This window comes from Periplaneta americana, chromosome 10 (assembly GCF_040183065.1).
Source record: "Periplaneta americana isolate PAMFEO1 chromosome 10, P.americana_PAMFEO1_priV1, whole genome shotgun sequence".
Taxonomy (NCBI): domain Eukaryota; kingdom Metazoa; phylum Arthropoda; class Insecta; order Blattodea; family Blattidae; genus Periplaneta; species Periplaneta americana.
The window spans coordinates 147,153,865-147,173,952 of record NC_091126.1 but is presented as its reverse complement, the minus strand read 5'-3'; the positions used below and the strand labels follow the sequence as shown (position 1 = coordinate 147,173,952).

Here is a 20,088-nt window from a genome sequence, read left to right as displayed (position 1 = left end):
AATTATACATTTAAAGACATTTCCTCTGTGTGAGATTTGTTCAGTTTTTCTTATGGATTACTCCTTTGAAGATTCATTCTCTGAAGTAGTAAAAGCCCTTCGAATCGCACTAAGAACACCTGTTTCAACAGCTGTGTTAGAACGAAGTTTCAGCACATTAAACAGGATAAAAGCATTTCTCAGAAACACCATGGGTCACGATAGGCTGAATTCGTTGGCTTTCTGTTCTATTCTTAAGGAGCATCTCCATCAAATTCCGAACTTAAGAACAGGGTCATCGAAAAGTTTGCCAGGAAGGAGGACAGACGAGCACATCTTCATTATAAATAATTCTGCAAATTTATGAGTTTAATGTTGAATTTGCGTTATTATGTAGGTGGTAGTGTTAGTTATATTATTTTAAGTAGAAACAATTAACTAGAATGAAATAAAAAATCTTGGTGCATTATTTAACGCATATCGCAAAATTTGTGAAATATCTGGCCCCACCAATAAAAATAATCACGAGCCGCCAAAGGTAAGAATCATTACTGTATGAGAGCCATGGCGAAAACGTGACTCGCAATGATAGCTGTGCATTTTTCTTGCTTCCTACCTCCACCAACCCCCACCCTCTCACTCACTGGAGTCAAACTCCGTTCCATTTGTATTTGTCTCTGACCTGAGAGTGGCCTATCGTCGCAATGTCTCTCTCGAAACCTTGTACCTCTAAAAAAACTAAAGTTTCAAGTAGGATGGGAGGACGCATTTTTTTTGCTGCCAATATGATGAGAAGATTAAATGTATGATTTTTTCAAAGTATTACGAGGAAAACAGTTGTATAGCATAAAACGGAATTATACTATATGTTACTCATGAAACATTAAAAGGTTAAGTGTTATTATTATTATTATTATTAATTATTATTATTATTATTATTATTATTATTATTATTATTATTATTATTATAATCTCTGTACTGTTCGCGCAACTTATCTGGGCAGCTAAAAGAGCGGGGAAGCGGGGTGTAGCGAGGTTGCTTGTAGCGGTAGCGTGGTAGGAGAGGGAAGGAGAGGGTCAGCGAGAGAGCACTAGGGAACCCAAGTGCCTAGATAAGTTGCGCGAACAATACGTCGATCCTTTTTTTCAGCAGATGTACGAATAATGCGGTTAGCGCACAGATTTACAATGTGATGTTAAATGAAAGCTAGATGTAAGGACTTGACAAATGTTGAACTTTTCAAATCTTTACCAAAAAATAAATATCCGTAGCTTCGTTCATTCGCTTGCTCCGTTGAAGCCATGTTCGCTACAACTTACGTTTGTGAAAAATTATTTTCAACAATGAAAATGGTAAAAACCAAATTTAGATCACGACTGACAGACAAATACCTTCGTGATCAACTATAATTGCCATAATTCCTGATTTTGAAACTCTGTTGCTGAGACATTCTGAGGACAGTTAATTTTAGGTTGTGATAATGTGTTCAATGTTTTCTTATTCACTTTTAGCTTCGTGACACGTACTAAACATTAGTTTGTAGTCTTATACTGTTTAAAATTATATTTAAGTGCTTGACGTAAGGAAAATGAAAATCCGTTAATAAGTCAGACAGTTGCTTCACTTCCCCTTCGGGTGTCCGCCTCCCTCCATAGGTGCTATGCACTTTGCAGGTAACACAGTGGCTCGGCGCACGAACACATTTTCGCCACGGCTGCTGTGTGGCATAAAATATCGAACTTTTCACAATACAATTTCTCTGCTGTGTTATCGTATGTCAGCTACATATATTTAACTTGCCTGCCGCTGGAGCGCTACTATCGCACCAGTTGTCATATGTTTAGCTTTTTTATACCAATATGAGTTGCGGGATCTAGCTCGTTGGTTGCGGGACTGTTCTTCCATCTTCAGAGGGTTTCAACAATCCTCCACAAGAATCCTCCAATTTGGTTATGATTTGCAGTGACCATACTAACTATCATGGTTACCAAAGGTTATAGGCCAAGAGTTGAGTCAACATAAATACTTTATAGATTCATGATGTTTGTTTAATCCGTTAGAATGTTGAAGGATTGGTGTTAATCTTTATATAGAATATATTGCAAAGGAAATGCTGATTACATATGTAAAGAGCGTGAAATTATGAACTCGTAATAATGTCTGTTTCGAATAGCACTATAGATGTCATTTCCGTAGAAATTGCGCACGGTAGTTGCGCAGAAAACTAGTTTCGTCAACCATAATTTTCCTGGTAGAGATTCTGCTAGAAAGTAAACCGTAAGTAAATATTATGGTTATATATTTTGTAATTTTCTTCAAAGTATGGGTGTGGGTAGAATATTTTAAAATCATGTATGAGCATCCAAAACGAGGGACTAATATATTAATCGTATTATTGGTTTGTTGCTCGCGAAATTGTGGGAAGTAGACATTAATTTCGTTAGACAAAAGGTCTCAAGTGCAATATAGGAATTGTGACAGATTGTTTCCGAATAAATGTTCCAGCGTTGAATATAATTTAACATAAGGAATATTGTTGTCGTTATTGAAAACTTGGCAAGAGTTTTGGGCGGAGGTCCAAAGCGGAAGTGTATGAAAGAACGTACGAAATAATCAACATGGCAGTTGACAGACAAGTGCAATGATTGTAAAAGTCAGTAAGTTTGCTTTCACGTGAGTTTTTGGCAAGATCTTTGATCGCAAATTATGTTGCAAGGATTTACAGAGATGTGTTGTGTTCTACTGATGATGTGAAATCGATATGTGTAAGTCACCTACACCGAGTGTTACAAAGGGTAATGTTGAAGAGGAATACAGTATTTCACTTACATTATATTTTAAGCACAATTGTTAAACATCTGTTAGTAGTCAAGAGACTGTTACATTTGATAAAACTGTTCGAGAAGAATTGTACATTGAACGCAAAGATTAGAGCGCAAGTTGCTGTTTGATAAATATTTTCAGTTATTTCTTGAAGAAGTAGGTCTGCCCTATTGTGCCTGATCAGAAGAACATACTGTTGTGATATTCTGTTTCTGTATATTTTCTTCATGTATTTCATCTAGAGATTTCGACAGATTTCTTCCGACTGCTGTCGAATGTAGTGTACTTGTGAATTTGAGGCAAAGAAGTGTACAGTAGGCCTACATTTTATTTGATTGATGGACACAGTAGAATCTATCAAAAAGGCAGAAACTAATTTTCTTTATTGTCACTATATTTTCGCTACTAAAGAGGAAGTGTTACATTAGAGGAAGAATGCATTTGTAAACCAGTTAAGAAATTGCAATTCAGATGTTTTATACTGCACAAATAGGTATGAATTTAGTCAGTTCACGTCTTCCGTTGTGAATCTTCTTCATGACACATTCGTTCAAGCACAAGAGTTGTTTCTGATAAAAAGAGATGATAATTTATTATTGTGTGTGTTTAGGTGTACTGGTAGGCTAAATGTCAAACTATGCACAGCTTAAGACATTGTTAAATTTTCCAATTTGTTCTAAATGGACAATTTGTTACCCTATGATTGTATTTCCGTCACACCTAAATAGGTGAAAAACAATTCCGGAGTGTTTTGTAATTTGTTGTTTTGTTTACTTTTTAAGCACAATTTAATTCTTCTTTTAACGTGTAGTGTAGGTATTTGGTGCAGTTTAACTTTTGATGTACTACATGAGAATATTTAGTGTGTCACCCTCTTGATATTTTATTTTCGAAATTAGCCACGTTGAACTAGAATCAGAAGCATGTGTTTTTAAGCTCGTGGGCCGAAACCTCGAGTTGATCGCCTCTGGATCATGCTGAACATATTGTCAAGAATTTGAAAACTTTGGTTTGAACAGTTTCGATTGACACATGTAGTTGGGTTCTATAAAAGTGAGGCAAGTAGGGCTGTCGTGTTTCCTATAGAATGGAACAGTGTCATAAAATATACAATTAGATTTTCACACGGTTAAAATTTAGTAATACATGTTCCTTTCCATGTCTTTTTTTATTTAATTTTTTTCCTTAATTTATTGAGTATTTAAGGAAGGAAGAATGAGGTGGACGGTTTGTAGTAGGCCCACATAGCCCTTATTACGTGTCAAATGAAAGACTGATCATTGCTATAACAAAGATGAGTCTTTAGTTGGAAGGAGAGTTACAGATTTGTTGTGAGGAAAATATCCGAGTTGAGCCCCAGGTGTATCTTCGTTCTAATTAGGCTAAAATTATTTGTCAGTCTGAATTATCTTTAGAATTGATGTGTGATTGGATTTCAAACATTGTCGCTATATATACATAAACAATTTCGTAGTATTTCTGAAGATAAATATGAGGTGTTATGGTGTTATGTTTAATAGTGTTAGCAGACGTAAGTAATTTAGGTAGCATACATTTCCTTATTTCACTTATGTATAGCATTATGAGGGGGAAAGGAACTGGCCACCCTACCCCATTATCTCCAAGGCTTAAATTAGTTCTCTCATAAGTGGTACCTTGTTGGTATCATGTGTAAGGTTCAGACATGTCTTCGGACAGTTGACTAAACAACAATAGCACAAGCAACAAGTTATACTAAATGTTTAGGATTAGTGTAAAACTGGCCTATGTCTCCTATAGTGGGCGGGACATAAGTAACATTCACCGTTATATTTTTTTTGGTCCTGTTATTTACCATACAGAATGGTTCGATTTACTAGTTTCAGTTATGCTCTTGAATAATAATAATAATAATAATAATAATAATAATAATAGCCTAATAATAAGTCCCCTGATTGAGGTTCTGGCTGATATGTACATCTATTATCAGGCATTACATCTCACCTGACGATGTGTGTTAGAGGAAAAACAATAAATTGTTTGTATGCATCTGAAATCTGATTATTGTAATGTGTAACTAGTTGGCGATGTATGCAATGGAGAGGGAAAGGAACTGGCCACCCTATCCCATTGTGTTCTGGCCTAGTTGCATCATAAGTGGTGCCGTGTTATCACTTGACAGGTTCAGACCTGTCTTCGGACAGTTGACTAAACAACAGTAATAACAATAGCATATTATTATTATCATCATCATTATTATTAGTTACGCTCTTTAATAATAATAATAATAATAATAATAATAATAATAATAATAATAATAATAATAATATACTAACTATTATTACTTTTATTATTATTATTATTATTATTATTATTATTATTATTATCATCATCATCATCCCATGTAACTACATTGTAATTAATTATGTAAACAGTGTTTATGCTCTTGAATTTGGAAGTATTTCACTTAACTACTGGTACTGATTTTACTTGCCAGAGCTCCAGTTGTTACATTAGCATTTTCAGTCTTTTATGTTAAATTTAGCAGTTATGAGTTCGTTTATTTGAGTATATTTAAAGTATGTTTATCCTGACAACTAAAATATTATAAACATCCTTACAACATAATGAATATTTAAGTACCGTAGGCCATTTCAGGAATAGACCTAATTTAGTAATGCATATTAACAGACAGATTTTGTATTTCCAAACAACCAACAGAATATCTTACGGTATTAGATTTCTAAAAAAATTAGCCCTTTTCACTTTCGCCCAAGCACACTCTTGAGCATGAATGTGAGGGTCCTGGGTTCAAGTGCTCGAGACCGTGCTTGTTCACTTTCATTTTTTGTAAAACTGATTCTCATTAGCGCATTAATAATTGTAATTACATCTATATATCCGTTTTTTTTTTTAAATTTGTTGACTTATGGCTTAGTTGTTACTACACTCCAGGAAATGAAGTATCATAGGTTTGAGCCCTGGTGAGTTGTAGCTTATGACTTCTGTATTAGTTAAAAGTGACAAGTTGTATTACAATAGATACATATTGTTTAAGATAACATTTTTGTTGGAAATTCAACCGAATATTTTAGCTCTGATTGGTGTTTCTGGTAATTCAATTTGTAATGCTCTACAAATTCGGAATTATGTGACATTTGTGTTCCAAATTGAAAATAAAACAAATGAAAGTCGTCAGTCTCTTAATTTCATACTCGTTACAGTATTAGGGTAGTTTTGTAATCAATGTACGACATTAAAATTGCGTAATTTTCGTTTTTGTATTCCACATGATTAATTCTACTCATTGTAATTCTTTGCCTTATTAAACATTATATTAAAATTAAACTTGCGTAATAGGCTAGGCCTAGCTTATTTTGTTTCTGTGAAAATTTTCTATAGTTATGACACATTTTAATTTCTGTTACTTCTTTAACATTGAAATGTCTGAAGTGTTTGCAGGTGATGTGGGGGTAGTATTTGCTGACATGGGTCTTTTTTTTTTAACTGCTCAGTCATTGGTACAATGTATATAAAATACCAAATGCAGTCTACTTCCGATAATTTGTATGCGGTTAATTCACTCCTCAGGTAATTTGCGATCCTTTCTTTGGGGAGGGGGGCGAAGTAACGTCATTTCCGATTTTACTCGATTTACTCACTCTCTTTTCCTCTTAAGAAATTTGCTATCTAAAATGAGAAAAAGTGAACAGTCCTCTGAGGTACACACAAAAAAAAAATGACATTATTTTTGTTAAACTAGCGTCTTATGGTATTTTGTAAAATTTGTGTTTCTTGTTGAGATTCTATCCCACTGAAGTACTGTATAATATTACAATATGTTTTGCACTGTTCAACATTTTGCATTTGTCGGGAGTCTACTGTACTTGAAAACTGAATTGTTTCGTATTTATGTTTTAATAATCTAATATCTGTGAGAGAATGAGATTAAACTATGCAAAGCATTCTAAATGATTAACTTAAATTAATATTTGACAGAATTGTAAACATGTGCTAGAGTATGAAAAATGTTGGGGAAGACCATTTCTGAATGAAATGTAGGCCCCTAACTCATATCAGGTTAGAAAGGTAATCCTTGAAATATAATTACATATAAAACATTCATAAGGAAACAAAGTATGTCATTATTGTGGTAAAATTGCATGGTGTGCAAGGCAAATCTTCTATATAGCTACACAACATTGTTGCTGTCACCTGAAGAGCTGGTAAAGGCAAATTATGTTACTCAAGACTACACATTGTACACAGAGTGAACAAATGTGTATTGCAATATTTTAGTCTGTGCATTTTTATTCAGTAAAGGTTTCGGTATTTTGTTGCACACAGAGTGTGTATTTGCATTAACTCACGTATTATTTGGAAAGATTCTTTGGTGGTAATGTTGTAAGTTACAAAATGACTGGAATAAATTCCATACAGAAATAATGAACGTAGGTGTAGGCAATAGTGTGTAGGCTAGTTCAGATTGAGGACATATTTGACCTAGATAATTTCTGTAAAAATAACTTAATTTTTTAGGATAAGTAGGTAGGCTATGTTCTATGATTCTGCTTGCAATGTTACAAAGTTACCGAAGTTTTTTTTTCTTTTTTTTTTTGTTCTGCAGAATTATCTGTTATGGTTACCATTAGTTTTAATGGAGAAAAATTCGCTCCGGTGTCGGAGATCCAACCTGGGTCCCCTGTTTTATGCACTGGGCGCTCTAACCACTGAGCTACACCGAGGCTCAATCCACAACACCTGATTGAATCCCTCTCCTTTGGTATTTTTCTCCATTAATAACCAATCGTAACCATAACATAATTCTGTAGGACCAAAAAAAAAAAAACAATTAATCTTCACATAGATCATCTACTTAACAGTGCATATAATACTGTGGAGTTCTGGCCACCAAGTCACTGAAATGAGTGCGCTCCTTGTGTGATGACAGTTTACTTAATATATGCGCCAATATGTATGTCAAACATGGAGTAAGGCCAATAAGGGAAAGTACCAAAGGAGAGCGATTCGGTCTGGTGCTGTGGATTGAGTCTTGGCATAGCTCAGTGGTTAGAGCACCCAGCGCGTGGAACTGGGGACCTGGGTTTGATCCCCGGTGCCAGAGCAAATTTTTCTCCATTAATAACCAATGTTACCGAAGTTGAAATTATAGTTTTGAAAGAAACACGGCCTGGTAATCCTCAATCTAGCAGTAGATTTCATGACTGAGTATTGAACAGAATGCATGATTGAGTAATTGGCTATAATCTCAGTATATTTTCGAATGAGAGTAGGTTGTACATAGTTATACAGTTCCAAAACAACTGTTAAACCTTGGTTTTTCTGAACCGACGCATGTGATGTGCGAGATGCGAGGCCCGCCTCCCACAAATTCGGACTACAAGAGAGAGAGAGAGAGAGGGTGGTTTCTATAACTGCGAGGTACACAGACCTCGCATCTCGCAGCTATAGAAACCACTCACTATCTCTCGTGTAGTTGGCAAGCGTCGGTTCAGAAAAACCAAGGCTTTAGATATCTAAGAAGCCTGGCCTTCATAAAGTCCTCTTTGATGAAGCAAGAGTAGTGATTTGGTGTGTCATTGCAGCAGAAGTTAATAGGTCTACCAGTAATTGTTTTCAAAGAAACTCTTTGTATTGATGGGTACATTACAATGATTCCGCACTTCTTTTGAGCGTTGACTGATAGGGAATATACTGGCCACATCCCAAATGCATGTCTGTACAAGTTATTGATAAAGATGTGTTATATATTAGAAACAATGATTTGTTTTACACTGCATTGCAACTACTGCTATAAGTGAAGTGTAACTTGTTTTAATAGGCTGATCACTTCATCTGTGTTTCCTTATCTCTGGTGACTAACCACATGACCCACATTTCTGTCAAGAGTTTCAGGGCTGGGATGTGGACAGTAATTGACATTTTTCTCACTAGTACATAATGTACAGAAGTAGTTAAAGTTCTTTGGCATTGCCACAATACCTTTATGTTGGTTTGTATAAATAATCCATCGTGTAGTTGTTCATTCAAATTTATAACATCTTGAATCAAAACATTGATGGAGAAGCGTTGCTTTTGAATTTAATTATTTGTACATGTTTGATATTTAAGATTAGATATTAACATCTGAAGACTTGAGATATACGAGGGCTATTCATAAAGTAACTTCCGTTTATTTTTCACAAACCTGTGAATGACTTTACAGGATTGGGTTACAATAGGTTTGAAAGTATACACTCTAATTTATTTTTCCACATAGTTTCCAGTCACATTGAGACACTTGTCATAGTGTTCGACGAGCTTTGAAATTCCGCAATCGTAGAATTCGGCCGCCTACGACTGAAGCCAACCTACGACTCTGGTTTTCAACTCTTCGTCATCGTCAAAGCGCTTCGAGCCAAGCCACGTCTTCATGTGCATGAAGAGATTGTAATCGCTAGGTGCAAAATCTGGGCTACAGGGAGGATGATCCAATACTTTCCAGTTGAACTCTTGCAGTTTGGTCGCAGTACGACGTGCTGTATGCGGCCGGGCGTTGTCATGCAGGATAATCACCCCAGGGTTCAACATGTCACGACGTTTGTTTTGAATGGCCCTTTTCAAGTTTGTTAATGTGTTACAGTAACGCTCAACGTTAATTGTGGAATTCCTCTCCAAGACCTCCACTAGCAAAATTCCTTTTCTGTCCCAGAAGACAGTTGCCATGAGTTTCGTCGTGGAAAGTGTTTGGCGACACTTTGTGAGTTTTTTCGGGGAGAGAGTATGGCCCCACTGCATTGATTGAAGCTTTGTTGCTGCATTCACATACCGCACCCAAGTCTCATCTCCTGTCACAATCTGATCGAGAAAAACATCACATTTTGCGCCTAGCGATTACCATCTCTTCATGCACATGAAGACGTGGGTTGGCTCGAAGCGCTTTGACGATGACAAAGAGTTGAAAACCAGCGTCGTAGGTTGGCTTCAGTCGTAGGCGGCCGAATTCTACGATTGAGGAATTTCAAAGCTCGTCGAACACTACGACAAGTGTCTCAATGTGACTGGAAACTATGTGGAAAAATAAATTAGAGTGTATACCTTCAAATGTATATTAGAGTGTATATTTTCAAACGTATTGTAACCCAATTCTGTAACGTCATTCACAAGTTTGTAAAAAAATAGACGGAATTTACTTTATGAATAGCCCTCGTAACATGTCTGACATTAGAAAATAACAGATTGGTTCACACAAAGTTTTGTAATAAGAAAGAAAATTATTGGAAAAAGTTAAATGTTACCAGTCTTTGTTGCATTCTACAAGAATATTCTATTTTCACAGCATAGAATATAATGTTCGCAATGTTTGTTAGAGTAGACATCCAAAGTCGTTAGTAGGATCGTGATACTTAGTTCATCATATGCTGCATGTACAATGCGTAATAGAAATCAAACATTTCCATTTCCTTCCCTCTCATTTATAGCTTCTGTATATGGGAGCAGAAGTACGCAATGTAAGTTTTGTCATTCATTGATTCTAGTTCACGTTAACACTTTGTTTAAAAACTTAAAATTGTATTAGTCGACACGTTAAAAGCGTTAAAATTTAAAATAGGTTATGTACCTTAGACAGATGGCCCGTTTCGACACCGGTACTGTGTCATCTGCAGTGTCCTGTGAACTACTGTTGTTCCTGCTGAATTTAAATTCTGCCATTTGCATTCGTCAGTTGTAGGGGTGGGGGTGTGTTGCTCTTATGGTGGGGGTGGTTGTTTGTGTGTTATGTATTATGATATCTAATAATGTGTGGGTATTGAACTTTAATTGTGTGTACCATAAGAGCAACACACCCCCACCCATACAACTGACGAATGCAAATGACAGAATTCAAGATCAGCAGAAACAACAGTAGTTTGTAGGACACTGAAGATGACGCAGCACCAGCATCGAAACAGGCTGTCTCTCTAAGGTACATAACCTATTTTAAATTTTAACACCTTTAACGTGTTGACTAATACAATTTTAAGCAAGACCGTTTATTTTGTTATGTAAACTAGACTGGGGGCGGCTGGGTAGCTCAGTTGGTAGAGCAGCTGGCTATGGACTGGAAGGTCTGGGGTTCGATCCCGAGTGGTGACAGGATTTTTTCTCGTTGCCAAACTTCCAGAACGGCCCCGAGGTTCACTCGGCCTCTATGAAGTTGAGTACCGGTCTTTTCTGGGGGTAAAAGGCGGTCAGAGAGTGGTGCCGACCACATCACTTCATTCTAGTGCCGAGGTCATGGAAAGTATGAAACTCTACCTCCATGCCCCCCAAGTGCCTTCATGGCATGTGACGGGGATACCTTTACCTTTTAAATTAGACTGGAAGCAATTTGCAATGAGTCCCAGTGAATATTTCCGTTGTTTCTGTTGGCCGACCAATGACAAGTTCCTCCCCCCCCCCCCTGCTACCGTCATTGCTTGCATCTGTGAAATCATGGCACTTCACATGATTAAAATTTACATACTTTATCATATTAATAACATAAATATATTTGACCAGAGAATTATTTGTAGGGAGTTAATGGCCTACACATTTCCTAGATGTAACACCATGTGGCTTTTATTTCTGATGCCAGCGGCATGGCTTAGTCGGTTAAGGCAATTGCCTGCTGGTCTGAAGTTGCGCTTGGGCGCGGGTTTGATCTCTGCTTGGGCTGATTACCTGATTGGGTTTTTTCCGAGGTTTTCCCCAACCGTAAGGTGAATGCCAGGTAATCTATGGTGAATCTTCAGCCTCATCTCGCTATCACCAATCTCATAGACGCTAATATCCTAGTAGTTGATACAACTTAATAATAATTTTATTTCTGAAAGATAATGTGTATGTAACTAATTCTCATATACTGGAGAAACTTAAAACATTCATACAGAAATTCGTTTTATTAGTGCAGAGGAACTGATGCATGTGAATGATAGTTCCTTATAATGTGAATTATGTATCACACAACATGGGTAACACTTCCAGCAGCTATTTTGAGGAGGAGGAGGATAAGTACCAAATGATATTAATATAACTTAAATTTTAATCCAGTAAGGCACATTGAGTTCAGGATGCAGGCAGTGGCAGTAGCTGGAAGTTCTGCCTCTGGTTGGCCAACAGAAATACCATTCACTGGGACTCACTATATGGTAACATACAACCTTCTCCAATTAATTTACGTTTCTTTATTAAGTCTGTGTCTTTGAATTGTTTCTGCAACATCAGTTTTATTTCACATCAATTTTAAACCCTTAGTTGTCTGGAATGGCGGCCGGGTAGCTCAGTTGGTAGAGCAGCTGGCTACGGACTGAAAGGTCCGGGGTTCGATCCCAGGTGGTGACAGGATTTTTTTCTCGTTGCCAAACTTTCAGAACGGCCCCAAGGTTCACTCAGCCTTCTATAAAATTGAGTACCGGGTCTTTCCCGGGGGTAAAAGGCGGTCAGAGCGTGGTGCCGACCACACCACCTCATTCTAGTGCCGAGGTCATGGAAAGCATGGGGCTCTACCTCCATGCCCCCCAAGTGCCTTCATGGCATGTTACGGGGATACCTTTACCTTTACCTTTAGTTGTCTGGAATATTCTGATTTCAAAAGGTGTACTGTGATGGCTTTTGCAGTCATCTGTAAGGTCGTTGCAAGATTTGCAGAAGTTAATGTTACGTACATTTTTATCACATTATTAACTGTCGCATTATATATCAATTTCACAAATGCTGGGTAACTTTCGGTGCTGGACCCCAGACTCATTTCACTGGCACCTTCACCTTCATCTCATTCAGTTGCTAAATAACCTAAGATGTTGATAAAGCGTCGTAAAACAACCTACTGAAATAAAAAAAAATATATCAATTTCATTTGTGAATTCTCAAATATCCGCTCTCAGGATTCTGTTAGTACTTGAAACTGCTATGACAAACATATAAGAGAAAATAAATTCAATTGTCATATTTTTATGTGACATACTTCGAATAGATTTGAAATGCAGTACCACCAATACAGTTTACTTAGAGAACCCATACTTGATACATGGATAATTGACATTGTTAAATAACTGTAGTTCACACCTAGGGAGTAATGGTTAGCGCGTCTGGCTACGAAGTCAGGTGGCCCGAGTTCGAATCCCGGTTGGGGCAAGTTACCTGGTTGAGATTTTTTTTGGAGTTTTTCCTCAACCCATTATGAGCAAATACTGGGTGCTGGACCCTGGACTCATTTCATCGGCATTATCACCTTCATCTCATTCAGACACTAAATAATCTGAGATGTTGATACAGCATCGTAAAATAACCTATAAAAAATAACTGTAGTATAACATTTGAAAATGTGTAACACGATTTCTCATACTGAACCTATGTATTTTTGCACTTTTGCTCAAAAATGTACAAAGCTTTCACTTATTTTCAGTCACTATATGGATAGTAATCACTATGTGGAGTATATTGTTTCCTTTTTTCTTTTTTTTCTTTTTTTTTTTTTTTATTGGTTGTTTAATGATGCTATAGTAGAGGAGGCAAAACCTGTCCTGTGAACTTATCTTGTGCCATGATTATATCACCAATGTCAGTAGATTCGTATAATATTAACCATGATGAAACGAACTCTCTTTCTGGCCTACTTAACCAATAGCATCGTTTTGTAACAGGTTTTTCATATGTGCAGTTCTTGCGTTTGTTGTTTATTATACAGGGTTTTATGAAGTTTTATGCAATTTCGAAAACATTTTAGCATGTCGACAATGGTCATGGATCCAGGAAGAGGAAAGCGGCAATTTTGCACAGATATTCAAAGGAAATAACATTTAAAATTTATTTATATCTTGTAAGTGTGCACCAGCAGATGCCAAGACAAGCAGAAGATGAGAGATGCATTGTTGCCATAACTCAGAAAAAGACTGCAGCTGCATGCTGTGTCAGTCGAGCATGTATCAAGGATATGTGTCAACAGTGTATCAGATCACACATTCTCTCTCTCTGCTCACTGCTAACAGATGACCCAGCATCTGAGCTGATCCTGAGTCTAGTAAATTTTTGCTTGTAACTAGTATCCTGGTGATTAAATATTTCATGTTCTGGAAGTTGATTCCTCATTTTCAGGTGAAAAAGAAAGAGGAGTGAGAAGAGTGTCATAATCATTTTGTTCATTACAAATGGATAAATTCACTTTGTGACGGTCAAGAGAAAACAGTACTCTAATTTTCTATTAGCAGTTAGAGGAGTTATAAAGGTTGCTTGGTATTTTTCTTTGAATTAAATAGTATTGCATAGATTCAAGTGTTAGCAAAGAACTTGCCTGAGTACAAGATTATTATTTGTCCTTATTTATTTGTGAGGATAGCAGTTAATTTAGTTCATTTAAATATGTTAAATTTGCAAAACTTAACATTGTTGTTAATGTTGGCAAACAGGAGTGTACAAGAGGCAGACATCGCTGGCAGTAAAATCTGTGAACATGTCGGTTTTAAATCAGAGTGGTGAAGAGCAAGTGGAATGTCCCTTATGTATGGAGCCACTTGAGGTTGATGACCTCAATTTTTTCCCCTGCACGTGCGGCTATCAGGTAAGTAGAATATTGTTACACCATATATCATTTGCTGCTCTTTGTGTGAATGTCTGTCTGATTTTGAATGAGTTGAAATGTTTTTGATAGAATGTGCTTGTTTCAGTCTGATGGTGAGAGAAAGCAGTTCAAACCTTACAGTAAAATATGGTAAAATATGAATAGCCCTACTCCTCTGTGAGTTGAATAAGACATTTTACAAGAAATTATCTTGAGTACAGTAAAGGGATGTCAAATTTGCAGCAGTCAGAATGAAATATATCTACAGTAAAACCTCGATAAGATGCACCCGCTTATTACACTATCCTGTGTAATAGACTTTTTTTTTGTCTAGTCCCTGCACATTTCCGGTCTTACTAATAAAAACTCTATATACAGACGTTTAACTGTCTTATACTTATACAATGAGTAGCTCTTTTATAAGTCGTGTGTAAATTCCTTACTAATAATCACTACATACGTCATGTATAACAGTATAACTGTTACACAGCTACGTCATAGTTTCGTCATTACTTCGTTACGAAAGGCAATAGAATATCTGAGGTTCTCTACTGCATCCGGTAGAGCGCTCTAGTGTGGCGTGTTAAATATCGATAGTACAACTGGCTCTAATCGATTACCACACTACATTTTGGTCAAAGAGTACAAGCTACAGCAATATTATTCTAATAATCTTTGGTTTGTTCTTCTGTGGTTACAAGGTAAACATCATCATAAAATGACAGTCGATACGAACAGCTGTTAGAGGGGCGGCCATTTTTTCCCTATATACAACGCTTAAACAAGGGGTTTCGTGCATATAACTACTGTAAAGCAATTCCCATTGTATAGTTACAGCCTGTTTATACGTCTATAGCTTATTCACGGTTTATTAGTAACGTTTTCTGTCTCAACTCTGCATAAGTCTCGTATAAAAACTATACACGGTTTATTAGTAAGACTGTTCATATATATGGTCTTTATAAAATACCCCGTTTTGTTGCGCTCAAGTTCTGCATAATATGCTATTTTTGTGAAATATTTTCGATGTAATTTTCAGCAATGTATTGTAACAGCAATGAAACATTTTGGCCATTGAACTCTCTGATGCCATTAACCTGAAAAGTATCAGTATTCGACCCTTTAGCTGCGTACTTCATACTGTACAATACCTCACCCTCTTGATACGCTCTCTTAGTCGACTCTTTATCTGCACGCTTAAAGCCTACATATAGTTACAATACCTCAGCCTCTTGCTAACCCTCTCTCTCAAGCAACATTCCTCACTCAGTCGTAATAAAATTCCGGAAATTTTTGCTGGTCAGTTTGTTGTCCTTTAGTGTATTGAAGTGTCTGTGAGTGCGATTACAATGAGTGTTACACAAAAAGTGCTTTCTGTGTTGGAAAAATTGAAAATCTTACGAAGGTATGATGAAAACAGTACTCTTAATCAGAAACAACTCTCTGATTCATTAGGACTCCCATAATCGAATTAAGGACGATAATAAATAAACGCGACTCAATCACTGCAGCTGCTATGTCGGGAGGATGTAAGCGCAGGAAAGTGAAGTGTGGTAAACATGAGGACTTGGAGAAAACACACACAGCAAACTATAAATGACTTTTTTTTTCAAAAGAATTAAGTACAGTAACTTACATATTGTATTACCTTTCATGAATCATGTATTTCAAGAAAGAAAGATGCTAATACAGTGTAGATACTGTATATAAGTAAAAATTAGTATACCCGCTTAATACACGGTCCCAGTTAATATGCAGTTTATACGCGTTCCCTTGAACAGTGTCTTATCGGGGTTTTACTGTACTACTTTGACAGGCAACATTTTACTGAATAAGTTACAGGACTCATGTCAATACTTACTCATATTTTTAATTGGCATGCTTTACATTAAATCTTGAAATGTTGGATTTGAGGCCATATTTTTAATTCCACATACAATGCTGAATTGAATTGAATTTTGGGAGGGGGCACTATGACCCAGCACTGCGACCTTCCAAAATCTATTCTGCTAACTTTTAATCTAGGTACTTTCCTAAACCCACACCAGCTGACTGGATTAAAGTTTGCTGCATATCCAGGTTTCAAGCAGGCACACCCACGCATCTCTAGAATTGATACAGATGCCTAATATGGGGAAACACGAGTACCCTGACATTGTCCACCACAGGTGTTAGTATGGACCAGGTCTGAAACATCTGTGGACAGGCTAAAGGTCTGACACTTAGCCTTACCACACTGAAGTAAATGTATTTTGAAAATATGCGATCAATATTGCTTCATAATCTTTTTTTTTTTTTTAAGAAAAAAAAAGAAAATCTTAAAATCTGATTTCAAGTAGATTGCCATTAATGTTCTGCAATCTTCAATTGAAATAAACCTGTATATCTTACTTGCTGTGTATATTGTATATAAACAGTATGTCAATTCAGTATAAGAGAAAATAATACAGTCAACTCTGGATATAGTGAACTCGGTTATAGTGAACTTTCGGCTGTAGTGAACCTAAATTGTTGGTCCCGACCCGCATACATTATAAAGTACATTAATTTTTTCGTTTATAGTGAACCTAAAACTAGAACTTTTCCAAGAAAATGTAATTTTAAAATTGCCAAAATGGTAATTTAGGAAGCCCTTTCTTCTATAAACTTTCAAGAATATGTTTAGAACAAAATCTCAAACCTTCTACTCATTATGTGCATTGAAAGACAAAGGATTTGTTCAGCTTCCTGGACAACTTGAAACATGTTAAAGAGAATAGTGTATGCAGTGAGGGAGAATGGAAGGATTAGTTCTGACTTCTTAAAATAAGTTATTCGAAGAATAGGAAAAGAAAGTATTTTCTTCTGTAATATGAAGTAGAGTGATGGCCAAAGGGTAAATACAAGAAGGATTAGAGTATAATGGTCCTCTACCCTCCCTCCTGCATCCTTGTAAAAGTGAACCCGGGGAAATTCCAAGGCCAAATACACAGTAGCATACCTCTAGTGGGAAGAGTTGCGAAATCGGTCAGTGCCCACTACCTACATGGTCAGATTAGATTTAAGTTTCGAACTGTGAACATCAGAATGTCGAAGCATAAAGTGTTTAAGTTGAAAGATAAAGCGAACATTATTACTGATATTGGACGTGGTCTGTCCCAAGTGGACATTAATATTGTATGTATAGCAACGTCAGTTTTAGTGAACCTGTGATATAGTGGACGAAATATGCTGGTCCACAGAGGTTCACTATAACCTAAGTTGACTGTATATGGTACTGCAGTAGAGATAAATGATGGTGTTAGAGATGCTGGAAATTTATTTTTGTCCATATGCGGACTATATTATTATGATATTACAATACTTTGTTTACTTGGAAATTAAAATTATGAGGATGCAAAACCTTGAAGCTGATATTTACAATAAAGCCTATAATGTAAATCTGATTACAGCATGACATATTGTATCATAACATGCTGAATAATTGAATTCAGTTCTTCACACAGTATACAGTACAAGTCATGTTTGCTTTGACTGAGAGTTTCTGTTATAAATGTGTTCACCCTTGCAGTTTCATAAATTGTTAGGTGCCCTAAAATGTAAAATATCAAGTGGATTCAAGCGAGGATCACATTGTGAAAACACATTGTGGATAGCTGTAATTTGAAAATACTGTCAAATTGTTGAGAATATAATATGCAGGGATCTCTGATGAAATGGTTGCAGGATGTGGAACATCTAAAGTTTGACACTCTCAGCATCAGTTACATTGTGTGAATATTAAAATTACCATGATCCTATGCATTGTTATGCTTACTTGCAAATACATTTGTTAGGCATATGATTCAACATCAGAAGGAGTTTGTAGCCCTTCATACATCATATTCAACAAATATATTTGTCTGTTTCAGGATCATTTTGTATGTATGCACATGTGTGTGTACGAGCACATGCATAAGAATTTTGGTTTTATTCAAATAATTATATTCTGTCTGAAAAGTGGCAATAATAGAATTCTACTTTGTCCTCAGTGTATGGGGATCACACTGAACGTTTCTGGAAACTGATATGTTAGAAACTTTTATGTATGGAAGTAAACTAGATTATCTTTTTCTTCGCTAAAAAAAATGCAATTCAGTTTCTGAGACAACAGCAGTTTTTAAATCCCCCCCCCCCCCCCAAAAAAAAATCCTAGTTTAATTGATAGGTAATTTTTAAGTTAACGGTCTATGAAATCGATAAATTTAAGTCAACACGACTTTTGAGCTCTGATTTTTAATAATTTAAATCATCACTGTTGCCAAAAGAAATGCATCCAACGACTTCAGTGTGCTTTTGGAAATAAAACACCATCAGCAAAGATTGTGTATGATTGGGTTGTGGAATTCAAACATGGACCTACTTATATCAGCGATGATTCTTCGAGAGTCAACCTGCTACAGATACCATTGACAGAAATAGCAACATTGTGTGTCGAAAGATGAAAGAAGATGATCACCTACACCAAGTTTTGGACGTCTTTGGGTTTAGGTCTGAGTGCAGTACATATGATCCTCCATAATCATCTTGCTGTGAGGAAACTGTGTGCTTGGTGGATTCCACATAATTTGACAGAAGCTGAGAAACACATATTGTTTAGTGCATGGAAATGCTTGAAAAATTCAATCTAGGCCAGTCAAATTCTGTTTTTGACATCATAACTGGTGACGAAACTTGAATTTACTGTTACGAGCCGAAAATAAACTACAATCGGCACAGTGTATCTTTCCTGACAAAGATAAGCCAATGAAAGTCAAACAAGACCGAAGTACTGGGAAGAAGATGGTTACCTGATTCTTTAGTTGCTCTGGTTCTGTCATTTCTGTTCCACTTTTTGGTCATTGTATGGTTAATGCCGAATGGCATACCACAGTTTGTTTACTGACAAGTCCACACCTGTGGAGTAACGGTCAGCGCGTCTGGCTGCGAAACCAGGTGGCCCGGGTTCGAATCCCAGTCGGGGCAAATTACCTGGTTGAGGTTTTTTCCGGGGTTTTCCCTCAACCCAATACGAGCAAATGCTGGGTAACTTTCGGTGCTGGACCCCGGACTCATTTCACCGGCATTATCACCTTCATTTCATTCAGACGCTAAATAACCTAGATGTTGATACAGCGTCGTAAAATAACCCTATAAAAAAAATTTACTGACAATCTTGGAAAAAGTGTGTACAGAATGACCTCGAAGCTGTATTATCATCCACTATTTATTTATTTATTTATGCCTATAACAGGGCAAAGCCCCAATTACAATAGACAGTACAGATACTCGTTAAAAAAACATAGAATTGCATATAACATGAAAAAAGAGATGAAACAGATACAAATGCAGGATACAAGTGTAAATACAAATTAAAATGGAAAATGAGAAAAGGAAAAAAAAAGAACAGCCAAATAGATACTACCTAAATAAAAGACACAGAATGCATGATAATGCATCATCCCACACGTGGAACAGATATGGAATTTTTGTTATGTCAGATACGAAATTGACTCATCCACCCTACTGTCCTGATTTGGAACCATGCGACTTCTTGTTCCCAACCATCAAGAAGAAAATGCTGGATTATCCTCTAACATCACTGAAGCTGTTGTTGTGGCCCTTAAGTATCTCGTGTCTGAAGTGCTTCTATAAAAAGTGCTGTGATGACTGATTCCAGCAAATGAACAAAGTTCATAAGATTTGACGAGAAATATTTTGAGAAGCAATA

General features: G+C 36.5%; 1 protein-coding gene across 4 annotated transcripts in view; it reads left to right on the top strand.

Moving 5' to 3' along the window:
* The first annotated feature begins 2,149 nt into the window (after positions 1-2,149).
* The window catches only part of LOC138708081 (probable serine/threonine-protein kinase DDB_G0267686), an 88,803-nt gene continuing 70,864 nt past the window's right edge, over positions 2,150-20,088 (top strand). For 2 of the 4 annotated variants that reach the window (XM_069838235.1, XM_069838234.1), the window contains exons 1-2: positions 2,663-2,775; positions 14,209-14,360. In XM_069838235.1, the coding sequence (XP_069694336.1) occupies positions 2,742-2,775; positions 14,209-14,360 (186 nt within the window). In that variant the 5' untranslated portion in view covers positions 2,663-2,741. Of the gene's footprint in view, positions 2,258-2,662; positions 2,776-14,208; positions 14,361-20,088 lie in introns of those variants that run through there. The other 2 variants (XM_069838236.1, XM_069838237.1) reach the window with 2 other exon arrangements.